Genomic DNA, 25,285 nt, shown 5'->3' on the forward strand with positions numbered 1-25,285 from the left:
TGGCAACGCAGAGTCTCGTTCCCTGTTCTCAGGGAACTATGGTTACATACATAACCTGAGACGTTCCCTTTCGAAGGGAACTTCAACTCTGCGTTTACCACTTTGGGGAACGATATACCCATGCCGCCATGCTTGAGGAGAGTGCATGCCAAAGATGGCTAGACAAACGTCCAGCAGTTTCGAAAGAAATGCCATAAGCAACTCACCCTCGGGTCACGCAAGGCCGTCAGTATTCCCTATGGCCAACAGCCCAAGCTGAGCCTAAAAGAGGCCTTCCGCAGACAGCCTTCCAAGGCTGCTCAGAGCTTCTGGGACCAACTTTCCACGGAAAACTGGTCCCTTACAGGGAATGTGGCCAGGAAATTGAAAGAAGCCCCGGCCGGTCACTAGAGGGGAACGAAGTCACCCCCAATGCCACTAGGGAGGCCGACCTGGTCTGACGAAGGACAAACTTAGTCTTGACCAACCCTGTCTGTACACAGAATCTCAATAACGCATTCTTCAGAGAAGAGAGCAAGTAAGAGTGACTTCGAAAAGAGCAGTAGGCAACACAAACCCATGCGTAGAGATGGGCATCCTGGAGAGCAGAACTCAGCTGAGTGCTATAAATCCTCATATTGAGGGGAGTATAATCCGCTCATCCTAGGATCTACTCAGTGCCTCACTATATGCACTGAGGAGGCTGTGCGCTAGGGAACCCTGATACAGGGGAGCACAAACCAGTCTGGGGCTGATCTCAACGGGAGACTTCATAGAAGTCTACAACCAATGATCAGCTTAGGGAGCTAAGCACAATTACACAAACAACCCAAAAGGGAAGTACGAAGCTCACCTAACAGATAGACCATACTGTAGGCACATAGTCATGGAGGCCGGAAAGGGGCCTACAACATGACTAAAGTTCTGCATAAAGAACTATATATCACACCAGAATACTCAGACATATGGAGTTATTCCAAGGGCGGCCTACAAGGCCGCACACCTGAAATCTAACTTGCTGGGAGCAAGAATGACCATGTGACTTTAGTAACTGTGAGTGCCCACATAACAGTCCATCCAACACAATCCAACGAGCAGTGCACTCGGTAAAGAACATTTTACTCTTTAAAGCAAGAGGAGTATAACATACACCATCACGCGCTAAGGAAGGCCCCGCGAGGCCTATAACCTCAGCCAGACACGTGGCATCAGCTCGTGGCAGTGTTATCAAGCTCCAGGCGGGACAAATAACCGAACTGCAAAGGAGGTTAATAAGTCACCTGGGGCCCTGGCCAACCAGCAGCATATTATTTCCCTTTACTCTTAGTAAAGAAATATATATAACACATGCCAGCATGTTCCCAAAGGAGGCCCAGAGGGCCTACCTGTCACACGCAGCGCCAGCTAGTGGCCACTAAAGTTCTAGGAGCAAAATAGAATACTAATGAGGTAACTACTTAGCTCACCTAGAGCTAAAGGAGAGACCATGCTCAAGGAAGTAAATGCATAAAAACCGAACAACAGAGCGGTTTAACACAAAAACTCACCCTGAGAGGCAAACCACTCAGAAACCGTACTCAGTAAAAGCACCTTTTTCTCTCAAAGTGAGAGGAGTACACAGCCAAACTCCAGCATGATACACAGGAGGCCTATAAGGCCTACGACTTGTAAACACATGACGTCAGCTAGTGGCAATCACGACCCATCCATGGTGATGAGTCACATAGAAACCAACACAAAACTGTGCCAACATGCAAACTGAAAGGAGGCCCTGGTGGGGCCTTCGACTCCACAAGCACATGGCATCAGCCAGTGGTAGTTTCATGACCGAACCAGCCTGCAGGCCAAGTACTCGGTAAAAGCACCTTAACTTTTAAACAAGAGGAGTACAAATAACCCAAATATAGGGTTGGTCACTCTACGAGAGGCCTGACCTAGGGCCTACTATTAACAGAGGTGGGCGTGGCCGATGGCAGTGATGGTAACCACACAGAACTGTGCCAACATGTAACTTGAAAGGAGGCCTTAGCAGGGCCTTCAACTTCAACACGTGGCGTCAGCTAGTGGACATCATGACCAACCAGCCAGCAGGCCATGTACTCAGTAAAACACCTTTTACTCTTAAAGCAAGAGGAGTACACCCTCCGCCACAATACTCTAAGAGAGGCCTGACCTAGGGCCTACTCTTAACAGAGACGGGTGTGGCCAATGGCAGTAATGGGTCCTGCAAGACCAACACAGAACTGTGCCAACATGTAATCTGAAAGGAGGCCTTAGCGGGGCCTACGACTTCAGCAACATGTAGCACCAGCTAGTGATCTCTAAAGGGAACCAAGCTCAAAGGGGACCAGCTCTAAACCCAACAAACAGTTGTGGGTAACTAGCTTAACACAACCTGAGCTAAATCTACACATTCCAGCAGGCAATGTACCATAACTCACCTAATTACAGGGTACAATGAAATGCTAACATGGTCTAAGGGAGGCCTACAAGGCCTACAACCTTAAACGGACATGAGCATAAACCTGTGGCAGTGCTAACGTATGTGAGCAAAACTCATGACCATACACCAACAGCGCCCGTAAACACAAGCTGCACCTAGAAGGAGGCTGAATAACAAAGAGCCAACAACTTCTACAGTCATATGTAATATAGCTGCTGTGGCAATGATCACATAGTGGGAGCTAACAGAGATCAAACTAAAAGTATGACTCTCTACACTCAACCTGAGTGTGCAATCCAACAGGTGATGCACTCAGTGAAACTCATAAACCCTAGCTGGGGAATACACAAAAAACACCACGTCCTTAAATAGAGGCTAACAACAGCCTACTATTATGAGAACAGGTGTTAACCTGTGGGATCACTAGAGTAAAGCTCACATAAATGTAGGGCAAAAGCTTAAAACCCAAAGCAAACGAATGCTTTGTAAAATACATGCCATCCGTTAAAAAGGATAAATGTTCTCACCAAACAGAACTTATAGATCTCTACTGAGCCCTAGAGGGGCGAAGATAAAACTTGAATGAAATTCAATGGGCTCAGGGGAACAAAATCACAGCATGATTAAAGTTCTAGAAAGTGTGGCCTAGCATGCACTGCATAAACTTATCTACGCAAAGATAAGGGCCTACCACCTGAGAAAACAGCATCAGGGAGGCTAATAACAGCCTGTTAACTTAGCTGTTAACCTCAGCCATTTGCACCTACATAAACAAGGGGAAAAATGGGCATATGGCCTAACAACTCCCTCAGGAGGAGGCCAGAACAAGGAACTATACAACCTAACAAGGCATAGTAATACAAAAGGTGGTTTATAACAATAAACACCTAAACCTAGTCCTAACCTGGGCCGCTAAGCTGTGGGCCCTACCGGGCCACACGCATCACAACAACTGGGCTTCACCTCTCAGTCTCCATAGATAAGAGGAAATAAAGCGAAGCAATGTCAGGCGGCCGATTAAGGCCGACCTAAACATTAATACTAACCAAAGTGACAAGTGCTAACTCAAACTACTCTAGCAAACAGCAGATGAGAAGCTACTCTAAAACAACGGGTGGCTAAGTGGCCTGCACAATATATCGTTCTAGCCAACCTATCAAACTTCAGTTTGCCCATAAACCCCTCTTATTTTTTTCGATTACATACTCAGGAAAAACTATACAGGAACAAGGCCTAAAAGAGCCTCTTACACTATCAAGCCAGAAGGCAGGCCCTTAGAAAAATATTATCGAAGGCCCAGCCATCAGCCTGACTGTTAAAGGTCCCGTTTTTCGTGGTTTTTTGAAGCTTTGATTGTGTTTATAGTGTGCAATATAACATGTGTTCATGTTTCGCGTGTAAAAAAAACACAGTATTTTTCACATAATTTACTTATCTGTATACCGCTGTTTCCACTGTCATAAAAACGGGCTGATGACTTCCTTGTTCTATGAAGTCCCTCCTTCAGAAATACGTAACGAGTTCTGATTGTGCCAGCGGTTCCTGTGTTGTGATTCGACAGCTCTGAGCGCACTGTGCCCGGAAAAGTCACGCCTCTTACCATAACGTGGAGATGCACGCGCTCAGTGTTATTGTAAACATGTCTTTAATTTTACCCTATCAATCTGAGCCGGAATCAGACCCGGTGATTGGACTGCGGGATGAAAATAACAGCGTTTCGACGACATGCCGACAAACACACTCTACAAACGCAACTCTTGTGTATTCCTGTGGGCGGAGGTTAGTCAAAAAACTGTTTTAGTGACGTCATTAAAGAAGGAAGTAGAGGGATGTAGTCCAAACTGGCCGTTCGATGTAGGCGACTTCTTTTAAATAAAATATCTCGCATGGCATTGAACTTTGAGCTTTAAAATTTTACAGATTTTATTTATACTCTAACAACAACATTACACACTAACTAAAGTTTGAAACATGGGATCATGAAGAACGGGACCTTTAAAGAACCACCTGAGTATGTAAAATGAAACCAAAACCCAGGAGGAGGAGGAAGAAGGGGCCAGGGCAGATGTAAAGTCGCCCTCGCACGAGAGGGAATTGATTACGGATGCTACTGGCTTATTTGATTGATCCTACTTCAAAACCTGCTTCTTCCTCCTCGAGTCCGGCCATCTCTGCGCCTTGCTCCGAAAATGAGGAGGCACCCGAGCAGCCATACTGGACCTCTGGCCCTGTCTCTGAGCCTCAGCTCGAGATGGATCAGCCTCCTGACTAACTACATGCTCAGAAAAACTATACAGGAAAAACAAGGTCCTATTTTAAAACATAAAATATAGACCCAGCTTACCTTCCTGCGACTCAAAGACCGAAGACTCCTCATACTCCTTCTTTCTGTACATGAAAGCCATCAATCTGACCATAAGAAGCATCTGAGCATGATATATGTTTATAAAATATATATATATACATGCATATATATATAAGGGCTGTCAATCGATTAAAAAATGTAATCTAATTAATTACATACTCTGTGATTAATTAATCTAAATTAATCGCATACATAATTTTTGCTGTGAAAGTATTAAATATTTCAATTCAAATGAATCAATGCAGGGTTTTTCCTGGGTCAAAAATGATCTTTGGTGGTGACAGACATGGTCATCCACAAACAGTAAAAAGTGCCCTACCCATGTGATCTGCGAGCCTGATACTGACAATAAAGATTTGTCAACACAGAAAACACTTCACCACTGGATAGGATTTTCTTTTTGTTTACTGAAACTGTGGTTTATGTCAGCTGCACGTGCAGGGCGCCTGTCAGAGAAGATGAGGTGACGTTCTTTTGAGCACTATTCACACCCAGCGGTTATTCAGGAAAAACATTCTCCGAATGTGCCTCGTGAAGCATGGATTCGGTCTTACGAACTTTTAGCATTGTGTCAGTTGATTTAGATTATTATGTGTGAGGTAGAGAGAGTGCAAAGACGGTGCTTACTTTGAGAGAGCTCGCGCGCACGAGGGAGGAGCTCTTCTCGTTCTGTCCGTCAGCGCAGTCGTCTCCCTCCTTCATTTTACAGTAGAATGGTGGCTAGAACAGCTCCAGGTTCAAAGGTCAATACGGAGTGGATTAATCTGCGTTATTTTTTTTTAACGCGTTATTTTTTCTCAGATTAATTAATCGAAATTAACGCGTTATTTTGACAGCCCTAATATATATATATATATATATATATGAGGTGGAAGAAGAAGAGAAGAGGGTAGATGTAAATCGCCATTTTGTAGCTGGGGGATCGATTACAAACGCAGCGGTGTTTACAATCGATTGTCCATCTCACTCTCGCTTCTTCCCCCTCCCGTCTGTCTGGGCTCAGATACAAATCTAAACGGCTAGGGGTTTTTCCATGCCCTCCCGATCTTAGACATGGAGATCAGGAAGGAATGGAAAAGGTAATGGGAGCTGCAGAGCTTATGGACAGAAAGGAACCGCTCGTTGAGCCGTCCGCGTGTGGCCCCTTTCATAACGCACCCTTGCGGCAGCCACAGCGTACCAGAAGCAAGTCCCAAAAACATTGCCAGCTCCGCATACACAGCTCCGCATACACAGCAGCCAGAAGAGCGCTTACTGCCGGACGCGATGACATCAAACATCGTCATCCATCAACTCATCCTTGTCATCCCCAGGGGAGCTAAGAGAGAATACAACTCTCTCAAACTTTCCAACGAGCTCACCTGCAAGCCCCATGGTTTATATACTTCCGGGTCGTGCTATGATGACGTCATAGGCTGTCACCGGCCAAATGCTATTGGAGTGGTTTGATTCTTAGCTTTCGGACATCGGTTCACGAGTGACGTTCCCCAAAGCGGTAAACGCAGAGTTGAAGTTCCCTTTGAAAGGGAACTAAAAAATGCAGTTACACTTACATTATCAAATTATTATTGTTTCTGTCAATTTAGGTAGTTATTATCACGCTGACACGTTCAAGGGTTTGTTTTTCCAATAAGTTTGTTTTTGGTAAGTTATTTGATGCTATAAACATGGAGTGTAACATTATGATTGACAGCCAGCTGTGGGTCACAATCACAAAGCAAATGCCAGCTAATGATTCATTCAAGATATCAATATATTCCGGTGTGAATATGTCTGTTCACATGATGACGCAGAAGCATTTTTTAAAAACGTTTGTTTTATTTAAAGCAAATGTAATGAAAAAAAAAAAAAATTGATTAAGCTGTTAAGCTTAATCATGGTATGAAAATGTTCAGAATATTTTCAAGCCTTTATTACTGATTTTTTATATGTTGTTTTCAAACAAAGGAACCAATCAATAAGCAGCTTAACTAGGTTTCAGCCCAGAGGTTTTAAACATATTTGGCCTGTTTACAACACAGATTCTACATCATTCAAAACATCCAAAATCAATCAACTCTGTTAAATTAGATATTTGTTAAATGATCACAGCTCATTAGGTTCAAACCTGTCATTTTTGTTTCAATTTCTCCTACTAAATGTCATTCTCTTTGTAGTGTTCACCTTCCTTCGTTTATACAGTTCTTTAATGGATTGCATTACCTCCTCTGTCATTAGAGCGTATATGATGGGATTCAGCATAGGTGGTACTATCTGAGTCAAGGAATTGTTAATTAACCGGGTGTTCAGATTCATTGGTATTGTTAAGACTGCAATATTATTGCTTACAATTGGGATATAACCAATTGCCACCAACATGAGATGTGAGGTGCAGGTTTTCATGGCTTTGATCCGTTCAGCACCATGAGCAATCTTAAGCAAAGCCAGAGCAATGCAGAAATATGAGATTATGATCAGTATCAGCGGTGTGCAAATCAGGAGAACAAAGGTAAGTTTTAACATCAGAATATTTATAGAATTATCATTACAAGCTAGTCTATAGATAATACCATGATCACAAAAATAACTATCAATCACATTCGATCCACAAAAAGAGATTCTATTCACCAAACCTACATATACAGAAAAATATATCACAGAAAAAATCCACATAATACCTATGATCAGAAACATGGCTGTTTCGGTTATAATGGCATGATACCGTAGAGGAAAACAAATAGCAACCAGTCTGTCATAAGCCAAGACAAGAAGAGTCAAAGAATGTAGATTCATGAAATGATACACAAAAAACATATTTGCCAAGCACGCTTCATATGAAATGACATGGTGGTCAAACAAAAATATGTCAATAATATTTGGAATCAAAGCCGAGCTTTCACACAGATCAATAAGGGCCAGATGGAAAACCACAATGTATTTGGCTGTGTGAAGTCTGCGGGCCAAATAAATGATACACATGATAAATGAATTCCCAAAAACAGTCACAACATACACCAAAGACAAGAACACATAGTAGTATTTCACATGTGGGATATTAGAAAAGCCACTGATGAAAAATGTTGCAGGACGAACAAAGGTCACATTTGCAGAGGAGTTTGACTGCGTGGCGCTCATGATAGCTGTTGTCTGGCTTTTTGTGACCTGTGATAAAGAACTGTTATAGAAATGAACATTATAACAGAATATTCAAATAATTATTTCATTTTCAGTCACAGTGGACAAAAATGTTTGTATGTTCCTTGATATAACCATATTGAATTAATATTAAAAAAGTAACTGCTCATTGTAGTAAAAGGTTTAGAGAGAAAAGAGAAGAAACATTTATACTCTACCTTCTACTAAACCGCCAGAATCTCAGTATTCAGCTATCAGACACATTTATAATAAATCATTGTCTTGATCTTGGGACTTTAGTTGATGGAGCAACGCTTCTCCCTATAGACTTGAGCAAGTAGGGGCAGGAGTAAAGCAACAGTGCCACTGTCCAGAAAGCTCCTCTTTTTTTCTTTGCTTCCAATTAATGCCCCAATTAAAGCCCCCACAAACAAATTTCTTCTTACATAGGCCTTATTGTGCTAAGATTTCAATTAACTGATCTTAAAACTAAATGCAATGTTCAACAACAAATATTTCATTAAAAAGAATATTTGAATCAATATTGTTGTGCTAACTAACTCCCTGAGCATATAAGTAGCTGCTCACAGCAATAAAATATAGTTAACCTTAATAGCTTAAGGATTATATAGGCAAACAAACTTGTGAATCTGTCTTATGCAGTCTGTTTGACGCCAATGTGCTTGCTTATGCTCTGTGAACCTCAACAACCAAGATAAGTAAATACAGAATGAAATGAAATTAAATGAAAATGAAATGAAAATACTCACGTGTATTCATAAAATTTGTAAATAATGATAAAACCATCAAATGTGCGCTGTGTACTCGGGATAAACAATTCTAAACACATGAACAACACAGGAACTTGGCAGCAAACATTATGTTTACAGGCACTTAGATGCATTTAAGTTCTTGTGGACTTTCTTCATGCACAGCACACAGACGAGAGTAATCAAGAGTTTTCATTATCAATACTCGCATGTATTCATAAAATTAGCAAATAATGATAAAACTGTCAAATGTGCCCAGCAGAGGTTGTGCTTCCTTCATCAGCTGAGGAAGTTCAACCTGCAACAGGAGCTGCTGACACACCCTTACTAAAAAGAAGTTTATTCAAGTGTGCTATTAGTATACTTCTTTTAAACTAAAAATAAAAAAGTGTACTTTCACTCTATTTTTATGTACTTCTCAGAAATATACTTAAAATTGCATTTAAGTATGCTAGACTTACTGACACAAAAGTCTTAGTATATAGTCTATACTTGCACTTAATCTTTTGATCGAGATATACTTAAAAATGTAATCTAATCAGATGCTAAGTATTCTAAGTATACTTGGCTTGTAGTTGTGTCTACTCTTTTGATTGAGTAGCCTATTAAATATACTTTTTCATATAGGTTTACATATGTTATAAACTTATATATTTGTATCTTATATATCTTATAAACTTACTTTGTTTGAAAATATTTATAAAGAAAACAGAAATGTCCCTAATTCTGAGTATCTGCATTTTTGTCTAGGTTAGTCCACTTGAAATTTACTTCAAATCTACTTTACTCTTTCCCCGCCATTGACTGAATATTCCAGTTATCCATGTTTTGACCTCACTGTTACATGGTAGGGTGCATTATTATACTTCTTCTAGTACAGAATCTCTGATCAAAACACAGGTGAAGATGAAGCAAAAAAAGGGGGATAGAAAATTGTTTAAAATAACACGATCATCAAATATTAAACAGCATATAAATCAAAACTGCCTAACACTACTGAATGAAATGTCGACCCAGGACGAGCTATAGGACTGTGAAGCAAGAAGTGGCAGGAGTAATGCAATTGTTCCACAGTTTAGAAAACTTTTTTTTCCCCCTCAAGTATCAAAGTATTTGTATGTGAGAGGTGTTAGAAGCATATACAACGTCTCAGGTTACGTATGTAACCATAGTTCCCTGAGAACAGGGAACAAGACTCTGCATTCATATCGCATTGGGGTATCTGAAAGCCAACTATCCAACAACTCCAATCCCTATTGGCCGGCGACAGCCTACATAATATGGCGTGACCTGGAAGTATAAAAGGAGTGCCTGGAGAAACTGTTGTGCAGGCAACCTGAAGCATGGCATGGCAACGCAGAGTCTCGATCCCTGTTCTCAGGGAACTATGGTTACATACGTAACCTGAGACGTTCCCTTTCGAAGGGAACTTCAACTCGCATTCATATCGCATTGGGGAATGAAATACCCACGCCGCCATGCTGAAAGAGAGGCATGTCAAGATGGCTAGACAAACGTCCAGCAGTTTCGAGAGAAACGCCAGAAGCAACTCACCCTCGAATCACGCAAGGCTGGCAGTGACAGCGTTCCCTACGGCTAACAGCCCAAGCTGAGCCTAAAAGAGGCTTCCCGCAGAAAGTCTACCAAGGCTGCTCAGAGCTTCTGGAACCAACATTTCCGAGGAAAAGTGGTTCCTTAAAGGGAATGTGGCCAGGGAACCGAAAGGAGCCCGGCCCAGTTACTAGAGAGGAATGACGTCAACCCCCATTGCCACCAGGGAGGCCGACCTGGTCTGACGAAGGACAGGCTTAGCCTTGGCCAACCCTGTCTGAATACAGAATCTCAATAACACATTCTTCAGAGAAGAGAGCAAGTAAGAGCCACTGTGAAAGAGCAGTAAGCAACTCAAACCCACGCGTAGAGATGGGCATCCTGGAGAGCAGAACTCAGCTGAGTGCTATAAATCCTTGTATTGAGGGGAGTATAATCCGCTCATCCTAGGATCTACTCAGCGCCTGACTATATGCACTGAGGAGGCTGTGCGCTAGGGATACAGGGGAGCACAAACCAACCTGGGGCTGATCTCAACGGGAGACTTCATAGAAGTCTACAACCAATGATCAGCTTAGGGAGCTAAGCACAATTACACAAACAACCCAAAGTGGGAGTACGAAGCTCACCTAACAGACAGACCATCCTGTAGGCACATAATCATGGAGGCTGGAAAGGGGCCTACAACATGACTAAAGTTCTTCATAATGAACTATATATCACACCAGAATACTCAATCACATAGTGGCATTCCAAGGCCGGCCTACAAAAAATCTGAAAGGATTGCATGTTGGCAAACAAACAAACAGTTGTGGGTAACTAGCTTAACACAACCTGAGCTAAGTCTACACATTCCAGCAGGCAATGGACCATAACTCACATAATTACAGGGTACAATGAAATGCTAACACAGTCTAAGGGAGGCCTACAAGGCCTACAACCTCAAACGGACACAAGCATAAACCTGTGGCAGTGCTAACGTACGTGAGCAAAACTCATGACCATACACCAACAGCGCCCGACAACACAAGCTGCAACTAGAAGGAGGCTAAACAACAAAGAGCCAACAATTTCTACAGTTATATGTAATATAGCTGCTGTGGCAATGATCACATAGTGGGAGCTAACAGAGATCAAACTAAAAATACGACTCTCTACACTCAACCTGAGTGTGCAATCCAACAGGTGATGCACTCAGTGAAACACATAAACCCTAGCCAGGGAGTACAAAAAACACCACGTCCTTAAATAGAGGCTAACAACAGTCTACTATTATGAGAACAGGTGCTAACCTGTGGTAGCACTAGAGTAAAGCTCACATACATGTAGGGCAAAAGCTTAGAACCCAAAGCAAACGAATGCTTTGCAAATACATGCCATCCGTTAAAAAGGATAAATGTTTTCACCAAACAGAACTTATAGATCTGTACTGAGCCCTAGAGGATGGAAGCTAAAAAGCTAGCACCCTAGCTCAAACTTGAATGAAATTCAAGGGGCTCAGGGGAATAAAATCATAGCATGATTAAAGTTCTAGAAGGTAGGGCCTAGCATGCACTGCATAAACTTATCTACGCAAAGATAAGGGCCTACCACCTGAGAAACAGCACCAGGGAGGCTAATAACAGCCTGCTACCTTAGCTGTTAACCTCAGCCATTTGCACCTACATAAACAAGGGGAAAAATGGGCATATGGCCTAACAACTCCCTCAGGAGGAGGCCAGAACTAGGAACTATACAACCTAACAAGGGATTAGGGCTGCACGATTAATCGCATGCTATTCTCACGCGCATTTCGTCAGTAAAGCCGGTTCCCTGATTACCGCTAAATCGCCATCACCTGCTTTCAAATGAAGCGGCATTTAATAGACAGAGCCGTAGGTCACTGAAAAGCCACGCAATATCGCGTTCATATCGCAGATGAATCGCCTGCGATAATGAACGCGATATTGCGTGGCTTGTCCGTGAACTACGGCTCTGTCTATTAAAAGGCGCTCCGTTTAAAAACAGGTGATGGCGATTTAGCGGTAATCAGGGAACCGGCTTTACTGGCGAAATGCGCGTGAGAATAGCATGCGATTAATCGTGCAGCCCTACAAGGGATATTAAAAGAAAGGGTGATTTATAACAATAAACACCTAAACCTAGTCCTAGCCTGGGCCGCTAAGCTGTGGGCCCTGCGGGGCCACACGCATAGCAATGCCTGGGCTTCACCTCTGAATCTCCATAGATAAGATGAGATAAAGCGAAGCTCAACAAGCAAACAAAGTCAGGGGGCCGATTAAGGCCAACCTAAACATAGATACAAACCGAAGTGACGAGTGCTAACTCAAACTACTCTAGCGAACAGCAGATGAAAAGCTAAAACAACAGGTGGCTAAGAGGCGGCCATTTTGTGGCCTGCACAATATATCATTCTAGCCAACCTATCAAACTTCAGTTTGCCAAAAAAAAACCCTCTTATTTGTTCCGATTACATACTCAGGAAAATCTATACAGGAACACAAGGTCAACATATTTAGACATATAAATATAGACCCAGCTCACTTTCCTGAGGCTCGAAGACCAAAGACTCCTCCTTCCCTTTTCTTTACCAAGGAAGGATGGAATCTAGGGTTCTTTAAAGCCTAAAAGAGCCTCTTACACTATCAAGCCAGAAGGCAGGCCTTTAGAAAAATATTATCAAAGGCCCAGCCATCAGCCTGACTGTTAAAGAAGCACCTGAGTATGTAAAATGAAACCAAAAGCTCATGAGGCGGAGGAAGAAGGGGCGAGGGCAGATGTAAACGAGAGGGAATCAATTACGGACACTACTGGTGTATGTGATCAATCACCTCCTTCAAAACCTGCTTCTTCCTCCTTGAGTCCAGCCATCTCTGCGCCTTGTTCCGAAAGGAGGATATCACAGTTTGACCAAAAAATGACTTAGGCAATTATGCTATGAGGCTAACGATATATATAAACAAACATATATATATATATATATATATATATATATATATATATATATATATACACACACACACACATATATAAATAGGAGGTGAAAGAAGAGGAGAGGGTAGATATTAATCGCCCTTATATAGCTAGGGGATCGATTATAGATGCAACGGTGTTTACAATCGTTTACACCCATCTCACTCTTGCTTCTTCCTCCTCCCGTCTGTCTGGGCTCAGATACAAATCTGAACGGCTAGGGGGTTTTCCATGCCTTCCCGATCTCAAACGCCGAGATCAGGAAGGAATGGAAAGTTTATGGGAGCTGAAGCGTTCATGGACAGAAAGGAACCGCTCGTCGAGCCGTCCATGTGCGGCCCCTTTCTTAACACGCTCTCACGGCAGCTGCAGCCTGCTGAAAAGCGCGTCCCAAAAACACCAGCAGCTACGCATACACAGCAGCCAGAGGAGCGCGCGCTGCCCGACACGATGACGTCAAACACGGATATACGATATACCGATATATACGGATATACGATATATTGTAACGATATACCGGTATGACGATATATCATGGTATGAACACGTACGATTATTATATTGTGTATTTGCTTATTTATGGTATTGTAAAAAAATAAATAAATAAGACGCAGAATCTCACTTGCGCATACAGGGGCGAAGGAGACATTTTCAAAGTGGGGGGGGGACCAAACTGCGTCCCGGGGGGAGGGTATAGACCCTTTTCACATGACGTCACACAGCTTCCGTTAGGACTCGAAGCAGTGTATCATCACTTCCGTCAGCATAGTGGAATACTAGCGTGACTCGAATGAAGTGCACTCAATATTTGTACATATGCCACAAATGTGGTTAAAGGATGACTGTAGTCGCCCAATTTCATGTAAATTCAAGGTGAGGTATTTGGCAGCCGCAGATCACAAACAAACTTACCGATCGGTGCGATTTGCTGCTTAAAGTCAGAGGAGTTGAATACGTACTGAAGCCATACATGCACTTTGCTGTCTTTATTGCAGATGAAGCTGTTTATATATATTTGTGAAATAAACGCATGTTTCCAACATTTACGTGCAGTAAAAAACTATTCATTCAAACCTTAATGCACTACTTATTTCAGTGCCTACTACAGGCCTATGTACAATGAAGATCAACATAAGCTTATTCTTTTTAAATATCAAAGTCTATTTTTATACTTTTATTTCGATAAATATGGCATACATAATAATACAAATTGTGTTTAATATAATACTATTTCTACATGAAGACTGTTAATGTTGTAAAAACTGACTCATGTACATGGCATTTTTACCATAGTAAAAAAAAAACATTGTCATTCGTCTCTTTATTGCAGAACAAGATCGTCGCATACAAAAATATACAGAGGATTTACAACAGTACTCATTGTTATAGCAGCAAATGCACAAAATCAAATTATTTCTCCAGGGAATAACATTAAATGAACACATAGGCTACTTCCGTTTTGTATTTTCAATACACTTCTTACAAATTATACAATCTTAATATATTGCAGCAGTTCAGTTTAAACTGGTATGATGTAAAATTATCTCAAATCTTCACACCATTAATTCTTCGGAGTATTATATGTGGACGTGTTACTTCCAGATGTCCATTGTTTGTAAATAAATCTCACAAGAACAATATCCATTATCATATAGCCTACCAATTTCTAAAAATAAAGATTTTTTTAAAGACAATATTCTTGTTATTCCAAATAGGCTAACAGATTTGTGTGGACACACAATCGTTGTGATAAAACTCAATTCAATGACAACATTGCTAAAGTTTCTGCTCGTGGAAACCCTAACCAAGGCAGTTACAGAAAGGAAATAATAAATATCATTACCAGAAGAAGCCGACTGTGTAAATCCTTGACATAAACCGTTCGCATTTAAAGTTATTAAAGCATTTTCCCGAGAAGTCGCCAGCGCGAAGGTAAGACGGAACAACTGATACACTGCTTTGCGAATAGGCGGAAGTTAACTGACGTCATTGTGAAAAGGGTCTATTGTTATGACCACGGACAGTGCACGTGTGCAATGTGCATGCGTCTTTCCGTGCTCATGGGCAAATGAGTTTCTTTGAACGGCTCGCGCTCTTGAGCAGAACACGGGATGATGTATACCCGGGCCTTATATGTTCCGTTTATAACTTAAGTCGTATGATGGAGAGAGAATCCCGGAATCCAGTCATGGAAAATGAATGTACAGTATAACGCAGCGATGTCAGGTAAAAACGCGCGATTTGTTGGACTGATGAATAAAACGAAAGCAGAGCTGTACAATAAATCAAATCGCAACATGGTCTAGGCGGGGTCTGTGAATATTAAAGCGCAAAAAGACTGCTGTATAAACATATCTGTTTGTTTTGCGTGTCTGCCTGTGTGAATGACCTGCGCTGTTTCGTGTACTACATAGTCAAGTATGTGCGACGCTCTTATTGTCTTATTTTCAGTGTTTGCCATCTCGTTATCTGAGGACATGAACACATAATGCTTAATGTGCATTTCATCATTTTATTTGAGAAAAACCATTGTCAAATACACTGAAACTCAAAGCTCTTCACTACATCCCGTCAAAATAAAAGTCCGGTTTTTAACTCAAAGAAATTGACTGAAATATATTATGATTGTAAAATAGAATGTACTTCTCAAAATAACTTCTCAAAATAATAAAAGCCAGAATAATTGTCAAACCAGAATTTCTGAATTTTAATAAATTATTAAATAAAAGTTGTTCATCTTCTGATCCATAATCATTTATAAAATGAATTTGATTGTTTTTGATTATTGAAATCTGAATAGACAAAACAAGCATTTTAAGTAATTTATTTGTCATTTTAACTGATGATAAAAATAATAATTGATTGTTTAATACCATATACCGTGAAACCGTGATATTTGCTGAGACGGTTATCATACCGTGGAAATCTCATACCGTTACAACCCTATATGGACGATACCGTTACAACCCCTATGGCCGCCATTTTGCCTCAGCACAAATGGGGCCAGAATCACCAGGCACAGATGTGGACACCTCTTCCCTCGAGAAGAGTGCCGAACGAGAACGGAGAGTCCCGATAGGGAGACACTCACAGTAAACAACAGCCAAACACACAGACAGCGCCCTCAAGCACTGTCTATGCGTGCTCGTCTCCAGTCAGAAAACGCCTAGAAATGTGTATATCAAGTGTAAAAACCTGGGACACGGATGAATACACTCTCTTGAACGTTTGTAAGGCATATTATAGAATCCCTTACCGGAGTCGATATAGTCGCAATCAGACAGAACAGACCCGAAAGATGAAAAGATACTGACTGTTTCTCCAGGCGCTCCTTTTATACTTCCGGGTCACGCCATATTACGTCATAGGCTGCCGCCGGCCAATAGGGATTGGAGTTGTTGGAAAGTTGGCTTTCAGACACCGGGTCACGTGTGACATTCCCCAGTGCGATATGAACGCAGATTCGAAGTTCCATTCGAAAGGTAACAAATATTTAATCAAAAGAATTTTTAAGTTAACATTATTTTGCTCCTTTCCTTGTCATTTACTTTGAATGTGTTCACTTAGTCAATGAAGTTGCCTCTATAATGTGAACATCTCTAAAGCCAATTCAGGAAACATTTTGTACATGGGCATCTTTGAAGCGCTTAATAAACTTCTCCTGTTGTTGCATGAACACATGGGTCGTGTACCTTTTTCCACAGTGACATCACTTAGGGACTTTCTCTGTGCACGGGACAGACCCGATAATCAATAGACCTAATACAATTTATTGATTATTTTCATAACCATATTTTCTTGTTTTTATCATTACTGTAAGTTGTTGCAGCCCTAAAATACTGTGTGGGTTTATAGATGCAGAATGTTGTTAAAGGATTAGTTCACTTTGAAATGAAAATCAGCCCAAGCTTTACTCACCCTCAAGCCATCCTAGGTGTATATGACTTTTTTCTTTCTGATGAACATAATCAAAGAAATATTAATAAATATCCTGACGCATCCAAACTTTATAATGGCAGTGATAGGGATCAATGAGTATGAGCTGAAAGGATTAGTTCACTTTCAAATGAAAATTAGCCCAAGCTTTACTCACCCTCAAGCCATCCTAGGTGTATATGACTTTCTTCTTTCTGATGAACATAATCAAAGAAATATTAATAAATAACCTGACGCATCCAGCTTTATAATTGCAGTGAATGGGGGTCACTAGTATGAGCTGAAGAAAGTGCTTCCATCCACAGCCATCCATCATATATATACTGTATATGTGTGCTCCACACGGCTCGGGGGTTAATAAAGGCCTTCTGAAGCGAAACGATGCATTTGTGCAAAAAATATCCATATTTAAACAAGTTATGAAGATAAATATCGAGCTTCCACCAGACTGCCTTCCGTATTCAAGTTACGAAGTGTAAACTGGCATTGTGTCAGTTACACTTTTTCCGTAAGTTTAATAGGGAAGGCATAGGATGTAGCGTAAGCTTTGTGAACTGCAACAGATTTACACTTTCTTCGTACATTGAATACAGAAGGCGGTCTGGTGGAAGCACCATATTTGACTTCATAACTTGTTTAAATATGGATATTTTCTTTACACAAATGCATCGTTTCACTTCAGAAGGCCTTTATTAACCCACCAGAGCTGTGTGGAGCACATATCTATGATGGATGGATGTGGATGGAAGCACTTTCTTCAACTCAATATAGTGACCCCATTCACTGCTATTATAAAGCTCGGATTTGTCAGGATATTTATTAATATTTCTCCGATTGTTTTCTTCAGAAAGAAGAGGGTCATATAGACATAGGATGGCTTGAGGATGTGTAAAGCTTGGGCTAATTTTCATTTGAAAGTGAACTAATCCTTGAAGAAAGTGCTTCCATCCACATCCATCATAAATATGTGCTCCACATGACTCTGCAGGGTTAATAAAGGCCTTCTGAAGGGAAGCGATGTGTTTGTGTAAAAAAAATCCATATTTAACAAGTTATGAAGTTAAATATCTAGCTTCCACACGAGCCGCCATCCGTATTCAATGTACGCAGAAAGTGTAAAACTCTTGCAGTTCACAACCCAGGTGAAAAAAAAGTAAACTACTATAATGTACTTAAAGTGCTATATTTTCGCACACTAATTTTGTACTTAAAATACTAAAAATTCCTTTTTAGATAATCTTAAGAATATCTAAGTGAACTCAACTGTGCTATTTTGAGACACCATGAAATATGAACTAAAATGTGTTTTTAATATACTATCTCTATTTAAAAAATGTATTTAGATACTACTTATAGTACATTTGAACCAATAGTGTACTACAAGTGGTAACAATTATTTTTTTTTTTTTAAATACAGAGATATTTGTTGTTTATTGTGCTGGTTTATAGCGAGTGTGCCTTACATCAGAGGTGGGGGACTCGAGTCACATCCGTTTTTTTCTGTCATCCTTTGGCTAGCATTACAAATATGATCAAGTTTTAAACCATTTAAGCACACCAAAAGAGAAAAAGAGAATGCGCTGTCTTTGAATGTCCTGTCACACACACGACGCACAGAAAGACACACGTCTGAATGTCACGCTTGTACGAACAATAACACATAATGCCAAAAATGTCTGTTTTGTCGAGTATCCTCATTAGAGCAGCCTTGAATGAGTTAAATGAAGTCTTAAATGAAAGTAAATAACTGTGAGAAAGTGGGACATGCGTGAGATCCGTGTCATGTGCAACAGATCTTAAAGTGACAGCAACCAATGCTGTCTGTCATTGAAGAACAAAGGTAACAGAGAAAATTATCACATTTAATTTTTTTGCAAGTGCAATCCATTGTAAATGGTTATTCACTGTTTATAAGGAAATGTCAGGGTTTTTTTTGCAATAGCACTTAGTATGTGTGCAATGTCTAGTAATTGTTGTTCAGTGTTAGCCTTTGGATAGTTTATGCGGATGCGCATGAATATATTGTACACACACACACACACACACAAAGAAAAAAAGCATACAGGCTTGAGAACCCAACCATGCACGGACCCACTTTATATTAAGTGGCCTTAACTACTATGTACTTACATTTAAATTAATAATTTGATACAATGCACTTATTGTGTACATACATGTTTTTACATTGTACTTATATCTTAAAAACACCTGCATGTAATTACATCTGTAATTAATTTCTGTAATTACATTTATAATTACACAGTTGACCCATCCCTTAACCCTTACCCCTACCCTTAAACCTACCCATACCACCAAAGCTTTCCCTAACCTTACCCGTATCACACCTCAATAGCAGCAAAAGTGTTTTGCAATTCAATATGAACCCAATTAGTACATTGTACTTATTTTTTGATATAAGTACTTAGTAGTTAAGGCCACTTAATATAAAGTGGGACCCCATGCACATGCAAACAATACACTTTTTACTCATACACACACATTCATTTATTTATTTTTTATTTTTAGATTTTTATTGTATTGACAGCTCAGCTGTGTGGACACCTTTTGAGTAGAAATGCATATTGCTTTTTTTGTTGTTGCAAATAAAACTCCCATAGTCCATGTAGTGTACTATGTACTGTAGTTTTAACTTATTTTAATAGAAATTCAGTTAAATCATCAAACATTTGTATGACTTGCCAGTGCCTTGTTTGACCCAAGCTACGACTTGACTTGAACTGCTTGACATAAAGCAGTGACTTGACTTGACTTGCTTGATTCTAACAAAAATTGACTTGGTGACTTGCACATGTGTGACTTAGGCTGCGTCCGAAAACCTGGGTAGCTGTCTTGCTGCCTCATTGTCTTATAAGAGAATGACGTGTACGGTAGCGTTTGTACATGAAGGCACCTCACGAAACTGATTTCAGACAGACTTCTGAGGCAGCGTAACAGTTTAATGATCTACAGCAATATAGAGCGAGCTTTGGTGAGAACTAAACAAATAATTAATTACTACAGTAGTAATTTCTCGATAGAAATGATATCAAAATTGAAATATGTTGGTCAAAATCGTACATTTATACACAAACTGAGCAGCAAACGCAACTTTCAGACGCCATCTTTATTTTTCTAGCTCAACTGTCACAGAATGGAAAGCACAGGATTGTGGGATATCAAAGGTAGCTAAGAATACATCCATGCTTCCTTCAAAAATCGATCTGAGGAAGGTATCTCATGAGACAGGAAGTGAAGCTAACATTGGATTCGGACGTGCCTTGATGCCTTACTACCTAGAAATGTGTCCTCAGAAGGCAGCATTTCCCAGTTTTCGGACACAGCCTTCCTCCCACCTCTGCCGCACACATCCTGAAAAGTGAAGCCAAAACATTTTGATCGTCCCCTGGTGGCTGGCTGCAGTATAGGTCATCGAATGAAATGTGATCTCGAGCCAAACTAAAAAATCCAGTTACACTTACATTATCAAATTATTATTGTTTCTGTCAATCAGGTAGTTATTATCACGCTGACATATGTTCAAGGGTTCGCTTTTCCAATAGGTTTGTTTTTGGTAAGTTATTTGATGCTATAAACATGTAGTGTAACATCATGATTGACAGCTGTGCTTGCGATTGAGTCTGCGGGAGCGGGAGTATGGGCAGGACCTTAAAATGACTGCTCCACCTCAGGATCACTACTGCACAGATTCAAGTTCCATTTAACATAATTGGCAATGACCATTTCTGGGATATTTTGGCTTGATTTTTCTACAGTGGAAGGAAGTGGTGACACGTCATCAGTCTTTTTTTACAATATATGATTTATAGATATATGCTATTATATGGCATAATACTGTCTGGGTACTATCGTGTATAGTGTATAGTGTATTGTATTCTGTAGGAATAGTGTATAGTGTATTTTGTAGTTATTGACTGTATTGTAAAAAGAAAACTAAAATGCATGCTTGCATTACATCATCTGGGATCATTCTCAGCAAAAAAAAAAATGTTGATCCCCTGAATATTTAGAAACTGTCACAATCACAAAGCAAATGCCAGCTAATGATTCATTCAAGACATCAATATATTCTGGTGTGAATATGTCTGTTCACAAGATGATGCAGAAGCATTTTTTAAAAACTTTTGTTCTATTTAAAGCAAATGTAATGAAAAAAATAAAATAAAATAAGCTTAAGATGTTAAGCTTAATCACAGTATGAAAATGTTCATAATATTTTCAAGGCTTTATTACTGAATTTCTTTATATGTTGTTTTCAAACAAAGGAACCAATAAAAAAACAGCTTGATTTCAGCCCAGAGGTTTTAAACATATTTGGCCTGTTTACAAAACAGATTTTACAACATCCAAAACATTCAAAAACAGTCAACTCTGTTAAATTAGATATTTGTTAAATAATCACAGCTCATTAGGTCCAAACCTGTCATTTTTGTTTTGAATTCCTCCGACTAAATGTCATTCTCTTTGTAGTGTTCACCTTCCTTCGTTTATAGAGTTCTTTAATGGATTGCATTACCTCCTCTGTCATTAGAGCGTATATGATGGGATTCAGCATAGGTAGTGATATCTGAGTCAAGGAAAGTGTAATTGTCTGGGTGTTCGGATTTAGTGTTGTTAAGGATGCAATAACATTGCTTGAAAATGGGATGTAACCAACTGCCACCAACATGAGGTGTGAGGTGCAAGTTTTCATGGCTTTGATCCGTTCAGCACCATGAGCAATCTTAAGCAAAGCCTGAGAAATGCATAAATATGAGATTATGATCAGTATCAGCGGTGTGCAAACCATGAGACCAAAGGTAAGTTTTAACATCAGAATATTTATAGAATTATCATTACAAGCTCTATAGATAATGCCATAATCACAAAAATAACTATCAATCACATTCGATCCACAAAAAGAGATTCTATTCACCAAACCTACAAATACAGAAAAATATATCGCAGAAAAAATCCACATAATACCTATAATCAGAAACATGGCTGTTTTGGTTATAATGGCATGATACCGTAGAGGAAAACAAATAGCAACCAGTCTGTCATAACCCAAGACAAGTAGAGTCAAAGAATGTAGAATCATGAAATAATACACAAAAAACAAATTTGCCAAGCACGCTTCATATGAAATGACATGGAGGTCAAACAAAAATGTGACAATGTCATATGGAATCAAAGCCGAGCTTTCACACAGATCAATAAGGGCCAGATGGAAAACCACAATGTATTTGGCTGTATGAAGTCTGCGGGCCAAATAAATGATACACATGATAAATGAGTTCCCTAAAACAGTCACAACATACACCAAAGACAAGAACACATAGTAGTATTTCACATGTGGGACATTAGAAAAGCCTTTGATGAAAAATGTTGCAGGACGAACAAAGGTCACATTTGCAGAGGAGTTTGACTGCGTGGAGCTCATGATAGCTGCTGTCTGGCTTTTTGTGACCTGTGATAAAGAACTGTTATAGAAATGCACATTATAACAGAATATTCAAATAATTATTTCATTTTAAGTCACAGTGGACAAAAATGTTTGTATGTTCTTTGATATAACCATATTGAACTAATATTAAAAAAGTAATTGCTCATTGTAGTAAAAGGTTTAGAGAGAAAAGAGAAGAAACATATGGTTTAAACTCAACCTTTTACTAAGCTGCGAGAGTCTCATTATTCTACCAGCTATCAGACACATTTATAATAGATCATTGCCTTGATCTTGGGACTTTAGTTGATAGAGCGACGCTTCTCCCTATAGACTTGAGCAAGAAGGGGCAGGAGTAAAGCAACAGTGCCACTGTCCAGAAACCTCCTCTTTTTTTCTTCACTTCCAATTAATGCCCCAATTAACGCCCCCACAACCAAATTTCTTCTTACATAGGCCTTATTGTGCTAAGATTTCAATTAACTGATCTTCAAACTAAATGCAAGGTTCAACAACAAATATTTCATTAAAAGGAATATTTTAATCAACATTGTTGTGCTAACTAACTCCATGAGCATATAAGTAGCTGCTCACAGCAATAAAATATATTTAACCTTAATAGCTTAAAGATTATATAGGCAAACAAACTTGTGAATCAGTCTGTTTGATGCCCATGTGCTCGCTTATGCTCTGTGAACCTCAACAACCAAGATAAATAATTACAGATAAATGGAAATACTCGCGTGTATTCATAAAATTTGTAAATAATGATAAAACCATCATATGTGCGCTGTGTACTCAGGATAAACAATTCTAAACACATGAAAAACACAGGCACCTGGCAGCAAACATTATGTTTATAGGTGCTTAGATGCATTTAAGTTCTTGTGGACTTTCTTCATGCACAGTGCACAGACGAGAGTAATCAAGAGTTTTCATCATCAATACCCGCATGTATTCATAAAATTTGCAAATAATGATAAAACTGTCAAATGTGCCCAGCAGAGGTTGTGCTTCCTTCATCAGCTGAGGAAGTTCAACCTGCCACAGGAGCTGCTGACATACTTTTTATGTACTTCTCATAAATATACTTAAAATTGCATTTAAGTATACTAGACTTACTGACAGAAAAGTCTTAGTATATGGTCTATACTTGCACTTAATCTTTTGATCGAGATATACTTAAAAATGTAATTAAGTATTCTAAGTATACTTGGCTTGTAGTTGTGTTTACTCTTTTGATTGAGTAGCCTATTAAATATACATTTTTATATAGGTTTACATATTTTATAAACTTATATATTTGTATCTTATATATCTTATAAACTTACTTTGTTTGAAAATATTTATAAAGAAAACAGAAATTCTGAGTATCTGCATTTTTGTCTAGGCTAGTCCACTTGAAATTTACTTCAAATCTACTTTACTCTTTCCCCGCCATTGACTGAATATTCCAGTTATCCATGTTTTGACCTCACTGTTACATGGTAGGGTGCATTATTATACTTCTTCTAGTACAGAATCTCTGATCAAAACACAGGTGAAGAAGAAGCAAAAAAAGGGGGATAGAAAATTGTTTAAAATAACACGATCATCAAATATTAAACAGCATATAAATCAAAACTGCCCAACACTACTGAATGAAATGTCGACCCAGGATGAGCTATAGGACTGTGAAGCAAGAAGTGGCAGGAGTAAAGCAACTGTTCCACAGTTTAGAAAACTTTTTTTTTCCTCTCAGGTATCAAAGTATTTGTCTGTGAGAGGTGTTAGAAGCATATACAATGTCTCAGGTTATGTATGTAACCATAGTTCCCTGAGAACAGGGAACTAGGCTGCATTCCACTCCAGTTTTAGACACGCACTCGCGAACTTCCCTAAACACTTCCCCTCGGGGGAATCCCTGCCGCCATTTTGAAGTGCGTTCCACTTCGTGAAGTGGACGAGGGAAGTTTATATGGACAGACCCTCGCTCCCTCGATTTTGACCGAGGGAGCGAGTCTACTTCATATGTACACTCCATAACCCACAATGCAACACGATTGTGACGTCACCGCATATCGCGTTTAATTTACCCCACCACAAACAACTATATGATAATATGATATATTAATTACTTTTTAAACATTTAAAACACACATATATACATATAGAATGCTGTATTAAACAATTTTGTAAGGGGAAAAAATAAATAATAAATCAGCTCCATTGCGGATTCCAAGTGATCAAGGGCTTAGGACGTTCCAGTTCAGCCCATACAAAGGTTCCGCCAGAAGTGGACACTCGTGCAACGTAAGCAATGACGTACATCCGAGTCAACGAGACCGAGTGAAGTTAGCGAGGGAAGGGCATTTAAAAACCGAACTGGAAACCAACAACTCACCCTCGGGTCACGCAAGGCTGTCAGTGACAGCGTTCCCTACGGCCAACAGCCCAAGCTGAGCCTAAAAGAGGCTTCCCACAGAAAGCCTACCAAGGCTGCTCAGAGCTTCTGGAACCAACATTTCCGAGGAAAAGTGGTTCCTTAAAGGGAATGTGGCCAGTCACTAGAGGGGAACGAAGTCAACCCCCATTGCCACCAGGGAGGCCGACCTGGTCTGACGAAGGACAGAATGACTGAATACAGAATCTCAATAAAACATTCTTCAGAGAAGAGAGCAAGTAAGAGTGACTGTGAAAGAGCATTAAGCAACTCAAACCAACGAGATGGG

At 39.9% G+C, this 25,285-nt stretch overlaps 2 protein-coding genes across 2 annotated transcripts; both read right to left on the bottom strand.

The window, feature by feature from the left end:
• Positions 1 to 6,647: 6,647 nt before the first annotated feature.
• LOC125262901 (olfactory receptor 24-like) lies at positions 6,648 to 8,908 on the bottom strand. The gene has a single exon (XM_048181745.1). The coding sequence runs from the start codon at positions 7,899 to 7,901 to the stop codon at positions 6,909 to 6,911; it is 993 nt and encodes a 330-aa protein (XP_048037702.1). The 5' UTR covers positions 7,902 to 8,908; the 3' UTR covers positions 6,648 to 6,908.
• An 11,421-nt stretch (positions 8,909 to 20,329) lies between these two features.
• On the bottom strand, positions 20,330 to 22,804 carry LOC125262902 (olfactory receptor 1M1-like). Its single transcript, XM_048181746.1, has one exon. The coding sequence runs from the start codon at positions 22,569 to 22,571 to the stop codon at positions 21,573 to 21,575; it is 999 nt and encodes a 332-aa protein (XP_048037703.1). The 5' UTR covers positions 22,572 to 22,804; the 3' UTR covers positions 20,330 to 21,572.
• Positions 22,805 to 25,285: the final 2,481 nt, after the last annotated feature.

This window comes from Megalobrama amblycephala, linkage group LG2, assembly GCF_018812025.1.
Source record: "Megalobrama amblycephala isolate DHTTF-2021 linkage group LG2, ASM1881202v1, whole genome shotgun sequence".
NCBI lineage: Eukaryota > Metazoa > Chordata > Actinopteri > Cypriniformes > Xenocyprididae > Megalobrama > Megalobrama amblycephala.

What these genes read in the sequence shown, in the direction of transcription:
- LOC125262901 (XM_048181745.1), bottom strand. Translation starts at nt 7,901, where the DNA reads ATGAGCGCCACGCAGTCAAACTCCTCTGCAAATGTGACCTTTGTTCGT.
- LOC125262902 (XM_048181746.1), bottom strand. Translation starts at nt 22,571, where the DNA reads ATGAGCTCCACGCAGTCAAACTCCTCTGCAAATGTGACCTTTGTTCGT.